The sequence below is a fragment of the Hetaerina americana genome, unplaced genomic scaffold (genome assembly GCF_022747635.1).
Source record: "Hetaerina americana unplaced genomic scaffold, ioHetAmer1.1.p SCAF_29, whole genome shotgun sequence".
In the NCBI taxonomy this organism is placed as follows: Eukaryota; Metazoa; Arthropoda; class Insecta; order Odonata; family Calopterygidae; genus Hetaerina; species Hetaerina americana.
In genome coordinates this window covers 2,450,212-2,475,654 of record NW_027286863.1, presented here as the reverse complement: position 1 = coordinate 2,475,654, position 25,443 = coordinate 2,450,212, and the positions used below count along the sequence as shown (strand labels likewise).

At 35.6% G+C, this 25,443-nt stretch overlaps 1 protein-coding gene across 5 annotated transcripts in view; it reads right to left on the bottom strand.

The window, feature by feature from the left end:
• The window catches only part of LOC139689887 (eukaryotic translation initiation factor 4E transporter-like), a 125,681-nt gene that overhangs the window by 46,314 nt on the left and 53,924 nt on the right, over positions 1-25,443 (bottom strand). For 3 of the 5 annotated variants that reach the window (XM_071586992.1, XM_071586995.1, XM_071586997.1), the window contains exons 10-18: positions 24,582-24,728; positions 21,540-21,829; positions 21,182-21,428; positions 15,563-15,811; positions 14,817-15,022; positions 10,974-11,045; positions 5,519-5,624; positions 1,253-1,389; positions 524-878 (exon numbers count right to left, since the gene is read on the bottom strand). In XM_071586992.1, coding sequence (XP_071443093.1) covers positions 524-878; positions 1,253-1,389; positions 5,519-5,624; positions 10,974-11,045; positions 14,817-15,022; positions 15,563-15,811; positions 21,182-21,428; positions 21,540-21,829; positions 24,582-24,728 — 1,809 coding nt within the window. The remainder of the gene's footprint in view (positions 1-523; positions 879-1,252; positions 1,390-5,518; positions 5,625-10,973; positions 11,046-14,816; positions 15,023-15,562; positions 15,812-21,181; positions 21,429-21,539; positions 21,830-24,581; positions 24,729-25,443) is intronic. The other 2 variants (XM_071586993.1, XM_071586994.1) reach the window with 2 other exon arrangements.

Genomic DNA, 25,443 nt, shown 5'->3' with positions numbered 1-25,443 from the left:
ATTCTCACCAAAAACATTGTCATTGATTCATCTTGCAGGATACTTTCTCAACCTGCTTGCATTGGAAAACATTATCTTCATGTCAGAAAAGCTCATAAACAGCTAACAACATCACTAAATTCTCATTTTTATACAATAATAGCAAATCACAACTTTCAGTTTGATTGCACAAGGATGTTGATCATGTTTTTTAGCTTCACGATTTTCACGTTTTGCCTTCCCTCCCACTTAAACTCACAGGGGAGGGGAGGGAAGGAAAATGGTTCGCTCATCTTTTCCCCTTTCCTCCAACTTCCCCCTCATTGCTGACTGGTTGGAGAGGCCATTTTCCCCATTGCCCACCCAAGCTTTTGAGTTATTGTGAGTAAATATACCAGAACTAATCAACTACTATTCATACCCAACAGAAGGGATTTCACTGTGCACATATCCAATATTGGACTCCACAGTCACTAGTGCATCAAGTAGGAAAGTTAAGAGAGAGAGAGAAAATTGAATATCATAAAAGAGAATAAAAACTTACCTCTCATGATATTCTGGGATTCAGGTCTTTGCAGCAGGTCTCGTCCAGCCTGAGATTGATTGATCACCATCTGGATCTCTGGAGGAAGGGGTGAAAGTGAGGTAGATGGCGTTGGTGATGCAGGTAAATTTGGGATGCTGGTGAGAGGACCCAACTGTCCCTGCACCCGTTGGGACACCCCTTGGGGTGCACCATGGTGCAGGTGAGGAATGTGGGCGTGGTGAGGAGGCTGCATGTGAGCCATTGGCTGCTGGTTTGCCTGCTGGCTCTGGGCACCAGCCAGCTTCGAAAGCCATTCTTGCTGATGCCTCTGCAACTGCTGATGATGTTGCTGCTGATGATGTTGCTGCTGGTGCTGTTCGTTGTCAATGTGAGGCGTTAAAAGATAAATAAAAATGAATACCATTGAGAACAACATGGAAGGTCATCCCCCACAGACTCAAATCAAAATGAGAGACGCACTCCAATGGAATGGCCATTAGGTTTTGAAGTAGAAAGAAAAACAGATACTACAATCAAGGGTCTGAAAACTAAAATAATCTATCTTCATGTAGCCTTGTTTTGACTGGGTATTTATGAACGTATCAGTCAACTGGGTAGGCTAGTTATTTACTACATATTACCTAAATTTTTATTGATCTAACTCAGTGGAAATCAACTTCTCTGGTGTCTTAAATGATTGTACAATAAGTTTTAGAACCGCATATGTAAACGCCCAAAATAAATCACCTGTTGGACTTGAAGCAGCCTCATGACGAGGTCGGGAGGAATCATTGACTGCTGCAATGGAGATGGTCGGGCGGCCGCTGCTCCACTTCCCACCTGTGCTGGTGATGCTGCAAGACCTCCACTTCTGCATAGAAGGCCTTCAGAAATTTAAGAGGAAAAAAATAAATCAGTACTTTTTGGAAAAAACACACTATTTGATTGTTTGATGTGGGTAATCTAATTTGGTCCATTGATCCTCGGCTGTTTTCATCATCGCGTATATAACTGTCAAAAACTGGTGTAAAACCACATATAGGGATTGCCATTTAAATACTTTTGGTTATTAAAACAAAGATATTAAAAGTTATCTAAAATTATGAATGGAATTTGATATCTCCTATTACCTCTGGGATAAATAAATTATATCAAGTATAAATGCATTGTTATAATACTATTGGCTTGATAACATGCAAAAATTTCTTCATCAAAGGTAATCTTTTATAGGTAACCCTTAAATAATATACTATATCACATGAACTTTTTTGTTTGCCCTACAATATTTCTTTCTTCAGTTCTTCCCACCATCCTCCTTCATACCTCCCTCAAAAAGCCTATTTCATGCCACCAACCTGCGAGCAGAATCACAAAATTCGGTGGCACTTGGACCAACGACTTGTCCAATTCAGAAGAGAAGGGTCGCCATGTGTATCCACCAGGATAACTGCTGTTACCTTTCTTTGCTGCCAACTTCAAAATTCCCATCCTCTCATTCCCCTTAACTGAAGTATTTCATATAATATCTTTATTGTTCTGTTGGTCAAGTGCATGACATAGAACATGGTCAGCAGGAATGTGTGCCTCCTCACTAAATGCTACTAACACATCCTTTTGATGTGATATCCTACACAAGAGCTATTCCTTGAAACATAATTACTCATCTAAATATAATAATGACAAGTAATGAAGAGGGACAATTGAAAATGCAATAAAAAAATTAATGGAATGACAATAAATGAAATTCATAATATTTATGTACATTCAAAGACTTGGAGCAAATTTTGAACCTCACAAATGAAAATATTCACTATTTCGTAAGGTTATAATTTGAGCCAATCTAGTGTAATGATTTTTGTGCATACATATTAATTTTGGGAGGCAAGGGTAACAATAAAAAGAAATAAGACAGCATATGTCTTTGCAGGGAGGCATAATACCCTCCCGTCATCATCCACAAACATTGCCATGAGCAGGGAATATCCCAAGTAGTCAGCCATTTTGTCTTCTTCAGGGATAAGGCATTTAATTTGGTAGCTATTGCTCCCGTAGCTCTTCCCTCCCCTCTGATCATGTATATTCACACATATATGGTGGTGATACACAATAGAGGAACAATTGGTAACATGCAATCATAAGACTCACAAAATTTACTTGAACAGTTGATACAAAAGGAGTGCCAGTACAAAATGCTACGAGTTAACTTACCTATAAATAACAGCATGAGAGACGACCAGGACTGACATAACAATCCTGCACCTGTGAACTGCTAATGCCATGTAGCTTTTCATGTTTAAAATATTCACAGGATATTTGATTGATTTATAAATTACAGAACAGTGCTTTTTATGTGACATTTTCTTATCCAATAGGGGAGTTATCCATTGGTCCCAGCCTCCTCTCCCATTCCCTCTCTCCAACTTTCATGTTGCTCGCTACTGACTTTTAATCAAATCTAAAAGTTTTTCCTGTTGCACTCAATTTCCTCATCCACATTTATGAATGATTATTCAAATTATTGCCTTGTAATTATACAACCTAATCAAATGATGATGTACGCTATGGTAACTGAAAATTAATCAAACTTATTTAAGTTTCCTGTAAAATGATAGAAATAAATGAGCACCAGTACTTAGTAAGTCTTCAAAGACTTAGAAAGCATTAATTTAAAGTAGCACACATAGCCACAGACAGATACTGAATGTTTGAGAGCAGATACTGATGCTGAATGTTTGACAGCAGATGAGGTCATTGACTTTGATTTTTACCAATGCGGGAAGGGTACAGATTGTAGTAGAGTGGATTAAATTTCTGAAAGGTCATCTCGCAAATAACTACAAGCCACTCTTTCAAAACAGAAGGACCTACTCTCCAATACGGTGTTTCTGTGATTTTTGGTGAACTCATTTATAAGATGTCAGTATTATCAACGACCAAACAAGCATTTCAAGGAAGCCATGCTTGGTTCAAGAAGTTAATGAGAAGAACCAACATTCAAGGCATTGTGAGCCATGGCAAAGCAGCAAGCTCTGAGTCAAAGGCAGCAGAGACAACCAACCATGATTTAAAAAAGCTTGTAGATTCTGAGGGTTACCTGCCACAACATGTTTTTCATTGTGATGAGACCTCTTCGGAAAGAAAATGCCAAAGCAAACCAATATTTGTGCACATTACAGTACAGAGAATGGATTGCCTGACCATGAGGAAATGACAGACAGTCTCACACTGCTGTTTGGCACAAATGCAAGTGGTGATTTGAAAACCAAACCCCTGCTCGTTTATCATTCAGGAATTCCACAAGCTTTCAAGGAGTGTTAAGCCCAAAACAGCCGGCTAAATGAGATTTTGAGGTCATGGGAAACTTTTACATAATACCATGCATATGAGCCATTGGCCTAGTGGTGATGTGCAACATAAATTTATTCAACGATCATTTTGAGTAGCATTTTTACCAAATTTTGAAGCATCGGTAAAAACTAATGTCTCTAGACAGCTTTCTAGTAAAAAGGCATTAGGTACTTATCATCAATAATTGACAATTTATTTTGATTATTTTTTGCTTTTACGAATTGAGTTCATAATCCCGGTTATTTCATTCCGTGATACAAGAAAAGGTGAAGTTGATCCTTAACAATGCATACATATTTTTAAAAATAAACCTTTGACATTATTTGTTTGTTTTCTTTTCATGGAATGCATTATCGTATTTTACATTAATTTACATGGAAAAAGTCGTTTCACTAAATGAGCGTTTCACTTTACAAGAAGGGTCACGGAATGGATTATGTTCCTATTATGAGGTACAACCGAATATTGATTTTCCTTGGAGCATTGTAAAACTGCATTATCAAATAATCATTAATGATGGGATAAAGATATCAGTATCGATATGTATTATGTTAAGTGATGAGTCATTTAAGTTCATAGCTAATGTGCATATTGTTGAAATTTGGGTGCACGATTTAGTAAGTGCTTTCATGAATGGAATGATGGATATGAAAGGGAGAAAAATTTGACTTAGAGCGACTCTTAACTATTCATTATTAATTAATTTATTACTGGTATTAAATTAACTTGATGGTATACTAAAAAATGCAATGACAGGGTCAATTTCACTTCTATATCAAAAGAATCATGTATCAAAAACATTATAGCATTATGTGAATTTTTTATTGAGAACAGAGTATCAAGTATCAACCCATCCATAAGTTTAGATCGCCCAATTATAGTGAAATTTCATCCAACAACAAAATGACTTTCACATTTTTCCTACTAGAAGCTTAATGATATTATTAATAGAAAAATATCCTAATAATAAATTTTGCCTAATTTAACTTTACACATACCTCACCAACTTCTAAGATTTTTCCAACCCTGGTAATTTTTCATTCCTCTAAGTGGAAGCAAATAGTTAGGCTATCTTGAGAAAAGAATTGCATTTCATTGCTCAAATATAATGAGAGGCTTCAAAATCAATTAGCATTCTTTATGCCTTGAAATATCTATCAATGGAAAATCCACTAACATGGCATGCCCCCATGTTTAGCACTGATATTAGGAAAAAGGGATGCAATTTTACATGAAAAACACATGACGAATACATGAGATGAGAATGCAACCAAACACAAAGGGCTGCTGATATAGAGTAAAAGTCAGTGTTTAATTAACTTGTTTTTGAACTAGCAAGTTCCCAAAATGAGAGTGAATCCCAAGTTCCTTCCAAGAAGGGTTAAGCTGTGAAACCCTAACTCACATAAAAACCTAACCTACTTTTTCAACAGTGGTTTATATGGTGCTCGTGCCTAAAAGTTATACTTAAACGCTTTGAAATATGATGGAGGAAAGACTTGTACCTCTCTCCAAGAATGAACAACTTACTAAAAGGTCAGGGGAACTGTTAGAACAATTATAAATATTCAATTGGTTTTCGTAAATGGATTTTCATGTGCAACCAAATATATGGTTCTGCTATTTATTGTGAACTAATAAGTGTCATGTGAAAAAATATATTACCTCCTAATATATTCGGGTCACTTGTTGTAGGAGCACCAGGCCCTGCACTTCCAGTGTGAGAAGTTAAATTACTTGATTGCTGAGAATTTTCTTTGTTGCCCAGCATCTGAAATCAGAGGTAACATCAATGTTAGACTATATCTCTGAACAGTTAACCAACAAGATATCCTGAAGCCTGAAAAAGACATTCAAATCAAGAGGATATCAATAAATGAATAACTAACACAAAAAAGTAGGTGGCCATTAGTCTTAATAATTCAGCTGAACTCAATCATTCACATGAATCACATGGATTTGGGTAGGCAGGTATCTAATTTAAAAATAGGCTCAAATATTTATATTGCAAATTAAAAGGTATGCATGTAAAGTTTCACCACTGAAAGGAATCTGATGATTCAAAATAAATATTTAACATTCGTGTTGATTTAACATCATAGTTGAAAACATTTGAAATATGTAGCTTGAAGATGGATCACTTTTTTCTATTTTCATTTTAGAGATCAGTGTTCCACTGTGGCACAACAAAGGTAGCTCTTCATCAGATTGGAATCTCTTTGAAGCTGCATAATTATTCAAACTTATTTACAAAAGTCTTTAATCCTCTGCATCACAGCAGCTTCAAAGGCAGAGTTAGAAGAGTAAGTCAATAGCAAAAAGGATGGCACTAAATGTGAATCCCAAGAAGCTCAATAATGACAATGGATCTTCCTGTCTCTAATATGTTCAGGAAATCTGCTTACAATAACAATCTAAAGAGAAATCTTTAAAATTTTGGTAAATATTATTACAATTAAGAATTATTTCAAACATGAATTTATCAACTAAATGAACTTCAGGTAAATGAAAAGTCTAGATCATTATATCGGTAATAGACCGATCAAATCTAAGATAAAAGACAGAAAAAGCTGTGGAAAGATATCAAAAACCACTATGAAATGCTACAAAACAGGACAAGCAAGATAACCAATTGCTAGCATGCTATTAAACAATCGATTACAATAACATCTTACAAGAAACATTCCACTAATCAAGCTTATTAATTCAAAATTGACATAGATTTTAGTACCAACAAGCTCAAATGCATTTAATTTTTCAGGCTTATGTGGACCAATATAAACACTAAATTACCTCCAATTCATAATTTTATAGCAAATATTCATTGTAACTTTTTGAATATCAACAACATAGATCTCAATACTGAGCTGAAATCACAACAAAGTAGTCACTCACTTGTGCTAAAATGAGAACATAAAATAATGTCTGCAGGGTGACCTATAAATTGAACAAAATCTCCCTTCAATGAAAGTAAGATACTTTGTTTTGCCAAATAAAATGGTAATAACCTTTTGAATTACATACTTCAAATGGGAGAAAATGTCTACGTATGCTCAAATGCTCCTTTAGGAGGAGGCATCCTAATTACATGCCGGTGCATTAACACCTTCACTCTCATAATTACTCCAAAAATTCTACTTTACTTAATCATTGAAAAATCAAACTTCTTTTGCTAAAAGATAAATTTTAAATACACAAGCCAATTAGCTGGACAATGCCTCACTTCCCATGAACTACCATTTATAAAAACATGTGACTTAACAATGAATAACAGTTATCACGATCACAATACCATAAGATTTAAAGACATGTGAACACATCAAACCTGTCCATGCTTGTAGCTAAAGGACCAGCATCAATGAGAACAAAATTGCTTAACAATCTGCCTAACCATTTCAAAAATGAGGCAAAAATTTCACTATTCAAGAAGAATCTACTCGCATATCCGGTTGGTAAGTGTTATTATAGCGTACATGAATATTTATGCCCCATTGATGTGTCCTATACACCAGTCAAATGTTTCCCCGCAGGAACACACGCGATTATGTCGTCTAACTGATCATATATCCTATCGACCTCTTCATCCGTATGGTTGCTCGGTGGCATGTATACCTGAATAATAACCAAGTTCGTCGGTTCTGCTTTTATCTCTACTAGTAATAATCTATCCGTTACCTGCTCTATGTTGACTACGCTTCTTCCTACCTCTTTATTTAATACTATGGCAACCCCTCGTTGGCTATCGTCCCCGCTGCTGTATATTATTCTATAATTATCACTCCAGTAATCCCCGCTATCCCTCCATCTCACCTCGCATAGACCTAAAATATCTATATTTCCCCTTTCCATCTCTCGCTTAACATTCTCCAATTTCCCTGTCCTCATCATTGTCCTAACATTCCACGTTCCTATTCTAACTAATTTGGTCTTCTTCTCCTGCGTCTTCTGTCCTGCTTCTGCTGGTTATCCCTTGCAAGGGTTTCGTGGGATGACGACCGCGGAAGCCTTGCCTCCCCTGCTGCCGGGCACGACACACGGCCAATTAGGCCGAGCCCTGTGGTTGCCAGGACTAATATTCTCTGTAGTGTCCATCATTTAAATCTTGAGAATTATAATTGAGGTGGTTTCCCGTTGCCTTCCTCAATAGTGTTTTCAACGTAACACCATCACTCAATGGCCACCCCACTGGGGTCAGATGCCTTTGCAGCCGCCTCACTGAGGAACAGGCGCTGCGTGGACTACCTTTCGTCTGGCTCTTAACTTTTGAACTATCTAGCATGGGTGGCACTACCAGGAGCAATCATTATTACTCATACCAGGACAGCTCTAGGGGTCATCTGAATGCACAAGCCCTTCCACCTCGTCAAGGTTGTAGTCCATGGGATGGTGGACAAATAAATATATTGCTATTATAAATGCAATCAGCACTTGTATGTAGTCTCATAGCTCGTCATGTACCTAGTCCCATGTGCATTAAACTGAATTTATTAATTTAATCCATTGAATAAACAAGAGACAAAATATTAATACTGGTCTCTTATCTGTCTTTTCTTTTCACAATGAAACAAAATGTGTGTGTATACAATTTTGCCTAATTATATGAAAATGGAACTAGAAAGATAAAATCACCTACCTAATTTTCATGAATTAAATAAGCCATATTTAGGTATTAAACTACAGGTTAATATTTTTTTCCCAATGAAATACTAAATTCAATTCCAGAGGACTACAAACCTGTAAGCTGCATCAACAAATAGAGAAGCAGGATGAGAGTCACTCACTCACTACTTAAAATTTTGTCAAACAATTTTTTGAAAGGATAGCAGTGAAGAAATACAGTATGAAATCAGAAAAAATTGCAGGATTGAGTAACTTTTTATCACAACACACCCTCTTATTGGCCAGAGTTAATTATCTCCATGAAGTGGTAGGGGTCCTTTGATGGAGCACTCACTTCAATCTGAATAGACAACAGTCCAAAATGTTTACTGTATCAAACAACAAGTCTCATCATTCGTAGGTTCATGATTTTCAATCCAAGATTGGTGGTGTGGAATTAATCTTCACTAAATAAATGCACACTTGGTGTGGAATAGTGGGGTGGTATTACTAGTAAGGCTAGTTAATTGATTTGAATACAAGCAACAAATATTTGGGAATTTCTTATAAATGGACTAATAACATTGAGTTTATAGGTCTGAAATCAGTTATCAGCCAGCTGCCTTATTGGTGTATATCTACATTGTAGAAATGAATACATGTAAACAAGATATGAGAAAAGCTTGAAGTAGAAAGAGGAATGGCAAGGGGGAAGTGAGATTTACAGGTGAACAAACTGTAGGCATTAACCAGTCACCCTAAGAATTGCAGTCATTGCACAACATTTAAATCTATAGAAGAGGTCTGGGATGAAGGTAAATGATAAAAGAATGGCATTGGAGAATGTTGTTTATTAAGAATAATTAATTATAATAAGTAACACATTTCTCTAATTCGGAAAATACTTTAACTTAAAACCGGACAATAAAACATTTATCGACAATTACTGATTTTTTTGTTGGTAGTATGGATATAAGAAAAAAATTACTAAAAGAAAAGAACCATTTTGAATGTAAGACTTGGAATATGCAAAAACATGCATTTTTAGTAAAAATAAATATTAGCCTAACTCAATTTGAAAAAATTTTTTTTTAAGCTGTGGTTTCAGGCAGGAGTTCGGTCATAAGAATGAATTACCTAATTTTAACCTATGATCCAAAAAAGGAGGGAAACAGTTGACACTAAGAACTGTTCCACACACAGTAATCTGTCATATTCTTCTGAAAACTTCTGCATGGCTTACAGAGGTTTAATAAACTAAATATAACACTCGTTTACCGATTCATTTTTCAATCCCACTGTATGTGTTACAAAACAAGTAGTTCACTTTCTGTGATTCACTTAAGCCAACTTCCCTAGCATGTATCTTGCAAATGGAGTCAAGCATTGTTCCTGAATTCATGTCACTATCATTTCATTTTTCTGTTTCCATTGTAACAAAAACTTGATTGATTCCAAGAAAGGGGAGGCAGAAACTGTCCTCCAAATTTCACTTCAAAAAGATGTCAACTCTTAAGGTAATAGTTCAAGGAAGGACAAAAAATAATGACACATGTTGAATTTTCTTCAGTCACAATATTTGCACTGGACACCCTGGACGCATAGCCCAGGGCAGCAGTGCAGTCTTTGAAACATATTGGGGGCTTTTTAGCGCAGTCTTAGAAAGTGTACACCCTGAAATTACAAAAAAATTCTCTACTCCTTGACTATGGTTCTGTATCTTTTCAACTTCTGACTTACCATCATTTACTAAAGCCTAACACAAACTCCCTAGCTGTTTTAAGAGATGCAGTGTGGACCCTTTTCAGAATGCATAGGAAAGAAAACAATTCACCATTCTTTTGCACAGAGTAATTAATGAACAGTTGCTATATACCACCTAAAAGCTATTTTGCTCATTAAGTGGTAATCAGTCAACTTTCTCCAGATCATCTTAAGTGGGTATTATTGTAATTACAAATCATAAAATCAACATGCAGACTTATATTGATAATCAAATGACAATCTCTACACACTGCCATGATAGCTATGCAACAATAGGTTTCACCAATCACTTTGTAGTCATTGGAGAAGTCATAATTTCATAGTACCATCTTCACAGTACTTTCATAATGTCAATAAATCATAACCTAATTATTTGCTAAGTTATACACAGGCACCAATAACTATCAGACATTTGAATCAGATGAGTTCCATTTTTTTCAAGTTTAGTTAAACATTGCATATTAACTTTTAATATGAAAAATTCATTATCATTTTTTTAAACTGTACTAAAAAATATTCCCCTGACATCATTAACTTGCCATGCACTGTTCAATGTTAACAGGATAATTTTACAATACAAGTTAGATGAACAATTATGGTAAAATGAAGAATTTGAAGGCAAAAATTTTTTAAATGGTCAATGCAGTGTAAAGAGTCAGTGATAAATAGCATAAAAGTAATCTTGCAATAAAAAGCTTTGATTTCACATTAAAACTGGTTCTTTTAATTTCATATGCATCACTCGAGAAAACTTTACCTGCAGAATACCAAAATGCTGACCCACTCCATTTGCGGCCGGAACGGCCTGACCTCCAGACATTTGAGCAAGCTGAAAGAAATGCACACCAGACACATCTCAACTGTAAATTATTTCTTTGCTCATTCTAGCTTAAAATGCAACTTAATGATTAACGTCAAAATGTAAGCATAAAAAGCAATGCTCCAAAACATTCACCTAAACAAAGAAAAACACCCATGCTAGGCATGAAATTCCTCACAAGATGCTGATCATAAAAAATGTAATAAAACTGACATAAAAATCTGGTGGCATTTAACTATACCAAGAATGGACCCCTCAGCAGTAATTTATCTGATTAAATTTCTCATTATGATCTAAAGAAGTCTTCTGCAATTTGAAATCTCCCAATTTTAAATCAATCAAGAAACTGAAAACAATGCAAAATGTATGCATGGTGCTTAGCTGTTTATTACAAAGCACACTTAGATTGTATGTTTTAGCCAATTGACACAGAAAATATTATTTAAATAATGTAAATTAATGTACGAATATTACTGAGAAAAGAGGAAAATAGATGCAACATTAAAAAGCTAAAATCTTTAAATATATATGTTTCCAATTACAATTCTTTTAAAAGAAATCTTCCATTGTTAATAACAGAAAATTATTAATATTTATAATTTTACAAAAAATTTAAATTAATTCCAATTTAGAAATACAATTGTAAAATTCCTTTAAGTTTTTCACTTAAGTTCATAATACTAAATATATAATAAATGCTAAAAATGTACAATGCAAAATACATGGTAATAATGCGAACTGAAATATACTTACACAAGCCTTAAAAGCAACGCTAAAGTCACTACATATCTATCAACAGGCAAAGTTTTTATTAATAAAAAAATAAATACTTAGAAAGCTGCATAAGTTTTGGAAAGAATTATCATCATCAAATTATTTTAATCATGAAGTTTACATTAAAGAGATAATGCAATCTGGTAGTGTATGTAATTGTTACAACTTTCATGATGGAATTGATTATCAAATAAAAAACAAAGTGTACCCCTAAACATATCTGCTTGCTTGCATCTGGCCCTTAAATTTGCTCGCACCTTGTTTTATAAATGCTTGCTTTTACAATTTTCTTATCTTAAGCAACAGCAATATTTTCAACAATCCAATATACATGTAAATGTTAAGTACAGCAAAAATGTTCAATTTTCCTCTACACAGATCTACAGCGAAACAATTCTTCTTTTTCATGCATGATAATTTTATTTGAAATTGAAAATCCTCAATGGAACAATTATTAAAAGTCAACAATAGTGAATTCCAGATCCTTTCTTGATTCAGAGATTAATTAATAATTGACTTGCTGAGAAACAATTATGAATGCATCTTGAATGAATCAAGTACTGTGTGCATTGCCTTAGTCATTAATCTTTCTTTTTGCAAATAGATATTTAGGACCTTGTGGAATAAATTTTTTGCTTTTCTTCCCGCCCACTCTTTTTTTCATACATGATGAGTAGATAAGCTTCCATTTCTTCAAACATGTATGCTGTTTGGTTTCTCTATCTTCTTCCTGGACACGCAAAGTTTGTGTGATATTTCTGACTGTATCCTGCAGTCCTGTAGGCTTGGTGATTCTTATTTTACTGGGTCTTTCTCTTTGATTGTACCATTTCGGTCAAGAGAATGCATCATGATACACTAAGGCTCAGTTTTAAATCATATTTATGAGTGCTTAAATGTCATACAAGCATGTTCCCTTCAGATTAGAAGTAAATTAGAGTTCTCCTTAAATCACAATTTTTTGTTACAAATGGAAAAATTCAATCTTATACAATATGAGCTTATAATAAATATATTTTTAAGATTTAAATCATGGCGGCAATGATAATGTGCCGGTAATATCTGTTGTGTGTGGTTGGTTTCAATATAATTCATAACGGCTCCAATACAGTTCTACAAGTTATTCCTGGGAGAGACAAGGTAATATTCAAGTATTATAGTCTAAGCTCAATAGATTCTGTCCAAAAGTTTGTAAATTGTGTGCTGATCCTTCACAAAATAACCCTCAGAGAATAATACAGGTGGTCCTGCTGTTTGAATATTGCCATACGCTCCTTTTCTCCTAATGCAAAGATGCTAATGCTACTATTATTTTTAATTATTATAATATATTATTTTTGGAAATGACCTCAGTCATCTAGGAACCTAAAAGCAAATTTAAATGTTCTTATCTTCCTCCGTAGAAAAAAATCACACTTGCAATAACTGAATTAACAAGTACTGTCCCAAAAATCCTAGGTAACAACTTCATGGTTGCTTGAAGAGTATGCTGTTCATAAATATTTCAGAAAGAATTGATAGATGTCACACAAAAATGATCTTTGGCCACTGAATTAAAAAGAAAAAAATACACTAGAAATATGGAGATATTGTAGCTAAGAAAAGTTAAGAGTCTTTTCAAAGGAAGACAATGTCTACTACATGCCCTCATTTTACACATGAATCCCTCCATGAATTAATGTAGAAAAACAGATTGAGGTACTTCAGAAAATGTTTCAAGGAAAAAATATCATAACCCATAGACCTGCAAAATGCCATTTTAATTCTATCCATGTGATTCGCAAACACAGGTGTGGATTTTTACTGGGGACCTTGTATTTGTAAGATGAAATCAGATATGTTATAAAAATATTTCTGAAGCCATTAGAGCATATTCTGCACTTGATTTTCTCTGCTAATGCATCATTGTTTCTTGGGACCATGAGATCACGATCACTTGGTCCAAACCAGGTTTAATCACATCTGATTAAAAACAATAGTTTATTATAAAAGTTTATCTAAGTGTTTCCTTGGTATAAAACACCTCTGCCATCATTTTTCCGATTCAATAAATCTCTTTCACTTGAATGTATTCTTATATTTTCATCGTCAATCTGGTTCTCTCTCTGGGTAATTATTTGGTACTGCAAAAATATTTTCCTCATCATTGATGGTAAAAAAACTAGCATCAACAACACCAAAATATGATACACAAATTTTCAACCAGAACATTAATTCATTTAGAATATAGAACTTAGCTCATTGGATATTGCTTATGAGCTAAACCTATCAAGTTTATGGCAAATCATTCTGAGAAATAGTTAAAACTTGCAACTGAATAGATTTGTTTTCAAAAATTGGTCTAGCGGAGATGGCTGCGGTCATGGATAAGCCATCAGGTATGATGGAGTTTATTTCATTGAATACTTAATGAATTTTTTTTTACTGTGTACAGTGTCTAAACAGCTATTGCACAGCTTTTTCTTTTATTGAACATTTATGTGCATCCACTTGCATTAAAAAATGTACGTGATTTGGACATAACTTAGAAAAATAATAACTTAGGACACGGTTAAATGAATACCTAAAGTGAATAAAATTGAACTGCAAGTGATAAAGCTGATCAAGAAGATAGTTTATCATGCAAGTTGAACTTGCACAGCATGAAATTCCTTTCCCAAACTTAAAATTATTGTATAAAGATTTCACTTGAAATATTTGAAATAACTGCCTAATTCAAATGATACAAGTGACAAACTAAACTGATTTCCAGTTAAGTTTTAAACTATCTACCATCCAAAATTTTAAGGAAAATATAAAGAAGAATTCATATTCAGCTTTTAATGCTAATTCAAACACTGGGCATCACAAGATTCTCTAAATGAAGAAAAGTAGAACTACTACTCTACATTTCAACTACTACATAAGGAAGATGAACTAGATAGTAGAACTAGAGAGACAGAAGTTATTATACACATAAGTAATGCTCGAGTGCAAAGGCATCTAATGTCAAATGCAAAAACATACCAATTTCTTGAAGGCAGTTAATTCTTCATCAGACTGGTTGGATGCAGAGGCATCAAAATCTGTTCCTTCTGGTTTTGCCCTGGCCCTGCCACCTCCAGGTGCTCCAGGTCTGCTGACAACGCTACTTCGGCCTCCACTACCAACTGCAGAACTTTGCCTCAAGCGAGCTTCTAGCTCCTCTACACTGTGCAACTTACCAGCTACCTCTGGAAGAGTAGCACCAGAATTAAGTTGAAGACGTGAGCACATTGCATTTTGACATCCAATCTTGATGCATTTTTAACATTTTACAGAAAATAAAATCGCTCTTTCTTAATTCTTAATTCTCTAGCATAAATCTTGCTCAAGGCATGCCTTGAGCAAGATCTATTTCCTCTTTCCTGGGATGAAATTTATTCAAAGAGATAACTTTTTAGGGTAATTCTGCGGCAAATCTGAATAAAAATTCAGGATAGTGGTATTTGAAGCAGTAGATGCCTTTAAGTAGGGTTGTCCCAAGGTCATTTACATATCTCGTAAAATCCTGCACGGCATTCAATTGTGACCACATTTTATCAAATATATAAATGCAGGTTTAATGGAAAAATAGCTACATAATGGGCCAAAAATTCTTCATTACAAAATGCATGACTTTTGTAGGATTTTGACCTTGACATGTAGATGTCTCAATAGCATTTTCAAAAGGCATTTTAAATACTTAAAACTGCATAAAGAAACAAAGAATTAAATGAAATGCATTGACATACCAAGTTCTTTGATGCTTGGATGTTTCATCATTCCAGGGGCCAGCCCATCAGGCTGCTGAGACTGACTCCTTTGCTGGTTACTTCCTCGATGCAACATTTCCAGCAGCAGAGATGACTTGTTGGATGAGTCCTGATCTTGCCCCCTGATCCCACCACCACCTATGGTGGTACTTGCAGCAGGGGATATAGGTGCAAAGTAGGAGTCTGGGCCACCCAAAGATGGGATTACAATATTAGGCTCAGTGATTTCTGTTGGTTAGGTTAATGGGGTTAAAGGGTTAGACAGGGTGACAAGGTGGCCCAAGGGGTGGGAGGAAGAACAAGTAGTCCAGTTTAATGTTAATGAACAAAAGACAAACAAAGTTTCACTGTAGAGAAAGAGAGAGAGAACCTGATTACTCCAAACAATCAAGTCTCTGGCTGCCGACAGCATGAAAGTGTGGAAATGCTGCTATGCATGATGAAATGGAATCACCAGCATTCATGATCAAATATTCAACTGATTTTCAAAAAAAGTAAAACTTTTGTTTGTCCAAACATTAACTGACTTTACAACCTGCTTCTTAATAATTTTAGCAATATTTTTTTGGAAACCCTTAGGATAAGGTTGCTCAATCTTTAATTGTCATCAGCCTGCTTCAGCTGAGAGCTTGAATCTCATTAAAAATCACACCCTATTCAGAATTATTTCCCGTAAATACATTGACAAAAAAATCATCACATCTGTAAGAGTATTTGGGCGATGACACAGAGTATGCTAGGGAAGACTAATTTAGAAGTTCTGCCAAAGAGCTTATCAAGTACAAAAACTGGTCCATGAAGTAATGCAAAATAGCTCTAATCAGTCAGACCAATCAATTATCTTAAGTAGCTAAACAACAATGGTCTTCCACCTCAGAAGTTTCTTGCGAATCTCCAACATGAAGAATTGCACAGAGGCTTTTAATACAGAAGACTTCTAGAGACTTCCAGGGCTGATAGACAACTTAGTATTACTGTGAGCCTTTTCGGATTACAAGAGAACTCATTTTTGCATATTTAACTTTTCCAATTAATGATGCAATTACATGAACAATAATCATTTTGTAAATTTTAAACACCATTAACTCATTCATATGCACAGTTACAAAACAAGGGTGGAAGTTTGAATAAATGTTTTAAATAAATATATTACTTTAATGAGGTTTCAGTTGAAATCTAAGTTTCGGTCATCAATTTCATTTTTTTAGCGTTCTTTGGTAATTTAAGGTGTGACTTTATGGAATTGATTCAATACATAACGAAAAAATGCAAATTTGTAATTCTACAGAATGTTATTTAAACACAACCTCAGTTTTGATATTCAATTGCATCATCGTCACACATCTGGTATTGATGTTGAACATTAAAACCTGGGTCCTGCCCAAATAAATTACTGTGGAATTGCAAATTTATAGTTTTTCATTTAACATTTTTTTCAGGCAATGCATAATTATTCACCAAATATTTAGAAAATCTGAAGGTTATGGAAAGCAAATTCACAGAATTACTTTTACAGGACACTTGATCCAATCATTAAACAGGTTATAAAGTGGTTGAAGTTTTAAACTAAACTACCAGCCATATCAAAAGGTAAACTTGAAACAATTTTATATTTAAAAAAACTCACAATCAACGCAGCTAAGAGCATCACAAATTAAAATAAACAAAAAACACAATTAAGAGTAACAAATAAGCTAGAAAATAATATGTACAACCAAATTTTGAAGCTTAATTTTCAGACTATTTTTTTTTCATTTAAATCATTCTGTTTTTTAACATCCAAACTAAACGATGAGTCTTAAATGAAATATTATACATTTAATACATGATGTAAAGGAGACAAGGAAACATAATTAGGAATAGGGAATAATTTGCAGCACACATAAATCAGCTTATCAACTCTGTCGCTTAAATATTTTACATCTATATTCATACTAAGGACATCCCATGGAAGTATAAAAATGCTTCTCATTCTCTTACGCACACTAGCGTAATATTTTACTATAATTATTAGTTATTCTTGATGATAGGAAAGGACAATGAAGAATAAGTTCAAAAATTGCAAGGAAATAGTCAGGAAGAAAACAAAAGCCATGTGGCTGTTGAGCCACATGACAATTGACTAACAATTGCTGCATGCAATTACTGAATGACTCGAGACCACAAGACTGATCATATTTCCCTTGAATGACAATTGCAGAAGGTTTGAGGGTCAGGAAAACAAAAACTTCCAGAAAATGGCAATGCTGAGAAAAACAATGAGTCATCACCAAAAACTTAAAATTCATAGTGTACTCGAACAACTTTCATTCTGCTTCACACTATGCTCAACATATCCATTGGATCAATTCCCTAAATTCTTGGATTTTATTTGCACACTCTTATGGTGTTAGACATGCTTGATCAAAAAGTTGGCCAAATTCCTCTTACTCAAGCTGCTTAAAAATGCGCACACAAAGGCATAAAAGTATAATATAACAATAATATTAAACTTAGCATTTCCTTAGATTAACAAGTTCATTAGATCCATAAAAAAACTTTAGAGCAAATAATATGGATATTGGTTAGTTAACACCAGTTAGTGTGGTGAAAATTCAATGCAAATTAAAAAAGCATAAGGTAAAAGCTACACCATATCCACTGTAGTTCAAGTTAATATGGGCATTTTAAGTTTTTCATGTCCATTGTACTTCTAACCCAGCAAAAAGATAACTTCAAATAGTGACATTATTTAAAGTTGAAATTAGCCTGCAAAAACAAAAATTTCTCAACATATACTGGATGATACACGGTAATCTTTGAAGTCAGCTGAAGTTCATTACAAAATGTTAAGGAGTGAGCAGCAGGTGCCAAAACTTATAGCTTCATAGTGGTAACTACTGTCAATGTGTCATGCAATGCCAAGATGGGTTTTTAAGTTAAAATTGTTAACTGGTAAAACTGCTACGCCTGATAGATTATGCCCTCAAGAACATTCTGGCACTCAGTAGACGCTATATTTAAAACGTCCATTGAGCTGTGGTAAGCTAGAAGTTCAGGAAGTCTCCCAAGTTGAGCAAAACAATTATATACATAATTATGTTTTACATCAATATTCACAGATTGGCTGTAAAATGGTAGAAATATTTTGCATATTTAACCTATTTTACAGTATTATTAAATACATTAAAACTATAATTATGTAATATGCATACTATCTAAACCAAAATATATTGTAACAGATTATTCAACCACTGCCATCATTGCACTTCATTTTAAAGGATGATTTTTCACATTTACAATTTAAACCATAATTAATTTTATAAAACCAGAGTAATGGCAGGGTGCATGATTACCAACTATTGGTAGCATGTAATGAAGGAAAAATAAAGAGAAATCAATCAAATTTCTTTTAAAAACAGAAGCAAAATTATTTGTTCGTTTCAAGACAAAAAAATAAGTTTGTCGGCTATTTGATTTAATAGGATTGAATCGCCAAAATAATTACCTCAGAGATATTTATTTTCCACAGGGAAATGGCAGATGAGGCCACATCATGGTAGAGTAATAAGGTAAGGCAAAAAGTTCTCGGCCATGCACAGAGATGGCATTCCAATATGCAAAAATTTATGATTCCTGCCTGGATGCACGTGTCATTAGTTTGTGTGACAAATTTCAACTTATTCTCCCAAGTAGTTCGTTTGCACATATTGCTGCAGTACACATCTTTCGTATTTTTTGTTGAAATGGAAAAAATTGAATATTGTGCGGTCATAAAATTCTTCGTTTTGGATGGCTTAACCCCTGAAGAAAATTCATCTGAAGTTGACAAAAGTATACAGAGACTCTGTTTCATCAATGTCAACCGTTAAAAAGTGGGCAGCTGAACTTAAAAGTGGTCACACATCCCTCGAAGATGACCCCAGGGAAATAGGGCCAAAAACGACACCGGAAACCACTGAAAAGGTGCACCATATCGTGGTACATGATGGGCGAGTGAAAGTGAGTGGCATAGCTCATGGGGATATTGGAAGAGAGGGTGAAAAACATCTTGCATAAAGAATTATGGATGCGAAAGCTCTGTGCAAGGTGGGTGAAGCATTTGCTAAAAGCCTATCAAAAGCAAAAGGGCAAACAATTTTCGCAGCAATGTTCGGACCGATTCTAGATTGCAGCGACCAATTTTGTGCAGCGATTTGTCACAACGGATGAGACATGGGTACACCACTACACATCAGAAACAAAAAAGTAGTTGAGGAAATGTGTGGAAGCTGGTGGTTCAGCACCAAAGAAAGCGAAGTCAATTGCATCTGCTGGAGAGGCCAGTGTGTTTTGGGATGCGAAAAATATCCTGTGAATTGATTACCTTGAAAAATGTAAAACAACTACAAGCGAATATTACTCCAACATCCTTGACCAGCTGAATGCCAAAATTCACGAGAAGAGATCTGGCTTGAAGAAGAAAAAATCATCTTTCACCAGGACAATGCACCTACTCCCAAAGGAGAATTGGTGATGGGAAAACTATGGGATTTGGGGTACGATTTGCTTGGCCATCCCCCCCCTTCCTCCTGATTTAGCACCCTCAAGACTTTCATCTGTCCCCTAACTGGAAGAAATTTGTTTCTGGGAAGTGCTTCGCATCTAATGATGGAGTTGAGTTATTTTATCCGTGGATGGATATTTTCACAGCCTTGCAGACTCTCACTTCCGGGAAGGAATACTGATGTTCAAGAAACGCTGGACCAAGTGTGTTGAAGTCAAGGGAGGTTATGTAGAAAAATGAAATAATTTTTTAACTGAAAATCGCAGTCTTTCATTGCCTGGTCGAGAAATTTTCACCTTACCCTCGTATTTAACATCTTAGAACTGTGCATTTTTTACTCTTGAGATCTAATTTTAATTTCTTTAAGTTTCACACAAACTGATTGATGAAAATAATTACCCAATTTCAATTTTAACCACCCATGATCAACCTAAAAATTCAGTGTATTTAAAAGAATAGGTCTACAGGATCCATCCATAGTTTTACCTTTCGCTTAAGAGCAAAACCACTGGGATTGCCTAATCCCGTGCAGGGAGGCAAAAATTGACCATAATAGGATGAATATTAGAGGTGAAAAAAGAAATAAGAAGCTCATGGATTGCATTACGCATTCTAAGATGATGAAGTAAGCAAGATAAATAATTTTTTTGGAACTAGATAGATATTGAAATTGGGAAATGGAAAAAAAATGAGAATGCAAGTAAATATGGGAGGTTTATGGTTGCCAATATGAAATCTTAGCAGTCCTAAAAAAAACAAACAAAATGGGAAAGATGAATAGCAGCAAAGCATAATACAAACTGTAAACAAAACATTTTCTTTAAGCTCTGCATATATGAAGTGCATTAAATGTTACATCATTTTATATTCAATGCATGGAATGGTAAAAAGAAAGACTGCAATTTTCTCATTCACACTTGGGTTTCATTGCCATTCAGCACCACCAGGTTGTGAGTGCTAATAAATGGTAAATTGTGGAATTGCTGAGCTCCTTATTACCATTTGAATAGGGAGGAATTCGACATATTTGGGCCTGAAACACTATCCGATATACTTAATGAGAGAGAACAAACCATTTATTATATTATTGAGCAATTCGTCCTGGAGAGATGAGCGTCGACTGTCCGGCTGCTGCACCACACCAGCCCCAGGAGCTTTGTTGATAACATCCCCACTCGAACCACTGCTCTCAATTGATTGGCTCTGCTGGTTAGTCATCATTAACATAGTGGCAGTAGTATTAGGCGGGGAGCTTTCCCTGTGAAACCACTGACTAAACCTTGAACCACCTGCATTAAGTCCTTCTGCGGAAGCACCATTCTGAAAAATGTTACCTTCTCTCAATATCTAATCCTCCAATCATCCAAAATCATACAGTAAATTACAAATTATGGGCTTCAAGAAAGTGAAATTATGCTATCTTGCTCTTACTGTTAGAAGTCCTTGGATGGAATCCATAGGATCCTTGAAATCCATTCTCAGGAATTCATCCAAGTTGAAATCTCCACCCGCTGATGCATTGGCACCACCACCTTGGGTCTGATTAGAAGTACTTTTGCCAGCAGGATGGTTGGAAACAGGGGAGGATGGTTTGGAATTATTGGGAGAGCGATGGACACCCTTATCACTCTGCTCTTTTTCAGAAGGTAGCGGTGCAGCTTCAGAGGTTGATAGAAGAGATGGCGATGTTTTACCAGATCCATGGGGTGACTTCTTGGATGCTGGGACACAAAATGGAATTATTAAAAGGGTCATTCTTCAGAACCAATGTCACAACTTCTAGATGAAGGAAAAAATATCATAGCAAAACCACAAAACCTATTAAAAGAATTCACTAAATATTTACAGCTTGACCTATTCATATTTCTATGCCAAAGTTCCACGTAAAACTTTTTTATCTTTTATTAATTTTTATTAATGCTTAGTTTGATCAGTGCCCAGTAGGCTACACATTATTATTTTCGAAAACGAATTATTTCTGATCTCCACTAAAGAACTTTTTTTGAATAGCATTCAACAAAAAATTCAAGTTAACAAAAACAATACTCTGGTGACGAAGGCGATCGAGGCGGCCGTCAAAGGCACGAAGTGCTCTAGGCTGCAGGTTGGCCCATGTGGGCACCAAAGATGTCATGGACCGTGGATCCAAGGAGGTCCTTAGTTCCCTTAGGGAACTGAGCTCCGAGGTGAAGTGTGTTCAGGGCATCGAGGGTATACAGCTGGGGTTAATGATTTGCAGTATTGTTCCAAGGGAGGATCAAGAGTCTCTGGTTTGGAGCCATAACAGGCAGTGTTAGGAAGAGCTGTAAGGCAGGGTTGCCCATTATCACCGTTGCTGTTCAACCTGTATGCAGAGGAAATGATCAAAGAGGCATGGGAAGAACTCGAGGTAGGAATGAAAGTGGGCGGGGAATTCGTAAAATCAGTTAGGTTTGCTGATGACCAAGCTTTAGTTTGTCAGTCAGCCAAGGGGTTGCAAGCATTGCTGAGTGAATTGGAAATTCAGTGCGACAGGTATGGGATGAAAATCAATATTAATAAAACAAAGGTTATGCGATTCTCGAGGAAGAAAAAGGCTAAGCTAAACATTAAAATAGGAGGGCAAAAACTAGAACAGTTTACGTATCTCGGTAGTGTTTTGGACCAACTCGGTCAAAGTGGTCGTAAGGAGAAGAATTGCGCTAGGCAAAGAGGCTTTCACAAGGAGGAGGGAGTTGATGACAGGGACGTTAAGTAAGGACATTACGAAAAGACTCATAAAAACTTTGATACGGAGGGTACCTATGAACGGCGCGGAAACGTGGTCATTGAAGCAGGAGGATAGACGTAGACTGGAGGCTTTTGAAATGTGGGTGTGGAGAAGAATGGAGAAGGTGAAATGGGCAGAGAAGAAAACAAATGAGGAAGTACTTGGTATGGTGGGCGAAGAGAGGGGTTTGTTGGGAGAAATCCAATGGAGGCAGGAAAAGTGGATGAAGGGGGTATTGACCAGCAGTGGGATGTTGAAGACTGTGATAGAGGGGAGGATGTTAGGCAAACAAGGAACAGGATAGGGATGTTGGACAGGATGAAGGGAAGGGAAAAGCACTCGGAGATGAAGAGGGACCTGATGTAGAGTAGGATGTTGTGTTTTGCTAGGGGCCACAAATTATTTATTTAATTAGTAATTATGTCCATCCAAAAAACCTACCTTAACCGGTAGATTACCTTATAATAATAATAATACATGTGTACATGTAAGTAAGTAAGTAAGTAAGTAAGTAATTTTATTTGCCCAGCAGATTTGTACAATTGTAAAAAACAAGCACAGATATAGGACACGTCAATATTATATAAAGAAATGATAAATACTAAGTACATGTTTAAATACAAAGAAACTCATGGGACAAGAAGTTCATTAATAGAATAAAACATTTTACAGAGTAAATATTTCTGAAGGTTGAGCTTAAATATAGGCAGCTTATGTTGTGCTTTCAGTTCTTTAGGAAGTTTATTAAAAATCCTGAGGCCCATATGTTTAGGTCCATGGGGGGTGGTACAGGTTCTGACAAAGTTTTGGTGGAGGTCAGCAGAATGCCTTGTGTTATAATTGTGAACGTTGGCATTGGAAAGATAACTAGAGAAGTTGCTTTTGACATAAAAAGATGCGCAATACATATACACGCAGGGAATGGGTAAAATTTTCAATTTTTTAAAGAGGGGACGACAGGATGCTGCATGAGTAGCAAAGCAAATAAGTCGGATGATCCGTTTTTGAATTTTAAATATAATATTTGCATTAGGTGTAGGGCCCCATAAAAGAATACTATAAACAACATGAGAGTAAAATTCACTATAATAAAGAGACAATAAGACCTCAGTATTGACGGTATGCCTAATGAATCTGATAAGATGACAGAGTGAACTCAACTTATTACGAAGTTTGAGAATATGGTCATCCCAAGACAGACGACTGTCAATAGAGATGCCTAGAAAACATGATTTACTTTTTTGTACAATAAGTTCGTTATCAATATTTACAGTTATGCAAGCAGCTGATTTATTCTTATTAGCAAAGTAAATTAAAGAAGATTTACTAACATTGAGGAGGAGGGAATTGAGGAGACACCACTCATGTAACAGCTGGGTAACGGAAACAGAGGTTAATATTAGTGTGTCTACAGAGGAGGCAGACACGAGGACATTTGTGTCATCAGCATAGACGACAGGCAGCACGCCTGGTACAGAGTTCAGTAATGTTGGTAGATCATTTACGTACATAAGGAACAAGATTGGGCCCAGGACAGATCCCTGGGGTACACTACATAGAACACTTTTTACTGGAGAAAGGAACTCTCTTCCTTGTTTACTTAAGGCTACACATTGTTTTCTGTCCAGGAGATAGGATCTAACCCAGTCTAGGGAAGTCCCTCTTATTCCCAGGCATTCAATTTTTCGAAGTGTATAAACATGCATTCAATATTAAAATTTTACCATTTGATTTCTGGCCCATCTTGGAATTAGATGCTTGCTTCTTTGAACGCTGACCAGATTGCCCTCCGCCACTAGGAACAGCTGAGTCTTCCGGAATATCCTCAAACCCTCTTAGTTCAATTGTATCATGCTGTGATGTAGGTCCACCTATGCACATTATCAAATTCAATAAACTCATCCAATTGTAAGAATTGAATCTCCCAAGTAATTACTTGGGGAATGCATTTAGAAATTGAATTTAAAATAACTTCCCCAATTGTAATTACTCTAACAATTATTATTAATTGTAATTACTCCATTCAACTGTAAATTTAGAAATAGACCTTAAAAAATTACAAGCATAATCATATTACATAGCATAAGGCTCTTTTGGCAAATGCGCCATTTTCTAAAATTCATTTTTAACATAATAAAAACTATAAACACAGTAATCAACCCGAAGGTTGTTTTGGTAGGTGATGGTAGAGTTTACCCAGTACCCAGGGTAGGGGGGCCAGTGCCTTTACCTGTGCCGGTTACGGATTCCCAGGAAGAGTACGTCAACAACAGACATAATGACTTACGAAGTAAAGAAAATAGTATTGGCCAATCATCGAATCACCATTAGAGAAGTTGCTGAGGACCTATACATATCTATTGGCTCGTGCCATTCGATTGCTACCATTGATTTGGGCATGACACCGGTCGCCGTGAAATTTGACTTAGGCAAAAACAGCAACGCATTAACATTGCTAATGGAATTGCATTGGACTCTGTCCGCGACGACCCAAATTAGCTACAGATGGTCATAACTGGTGACGAATCATGGGTTTATGGTTATGACGTGGAAACTCCCAAATTCCCAATCATCCCAACGGAAGCT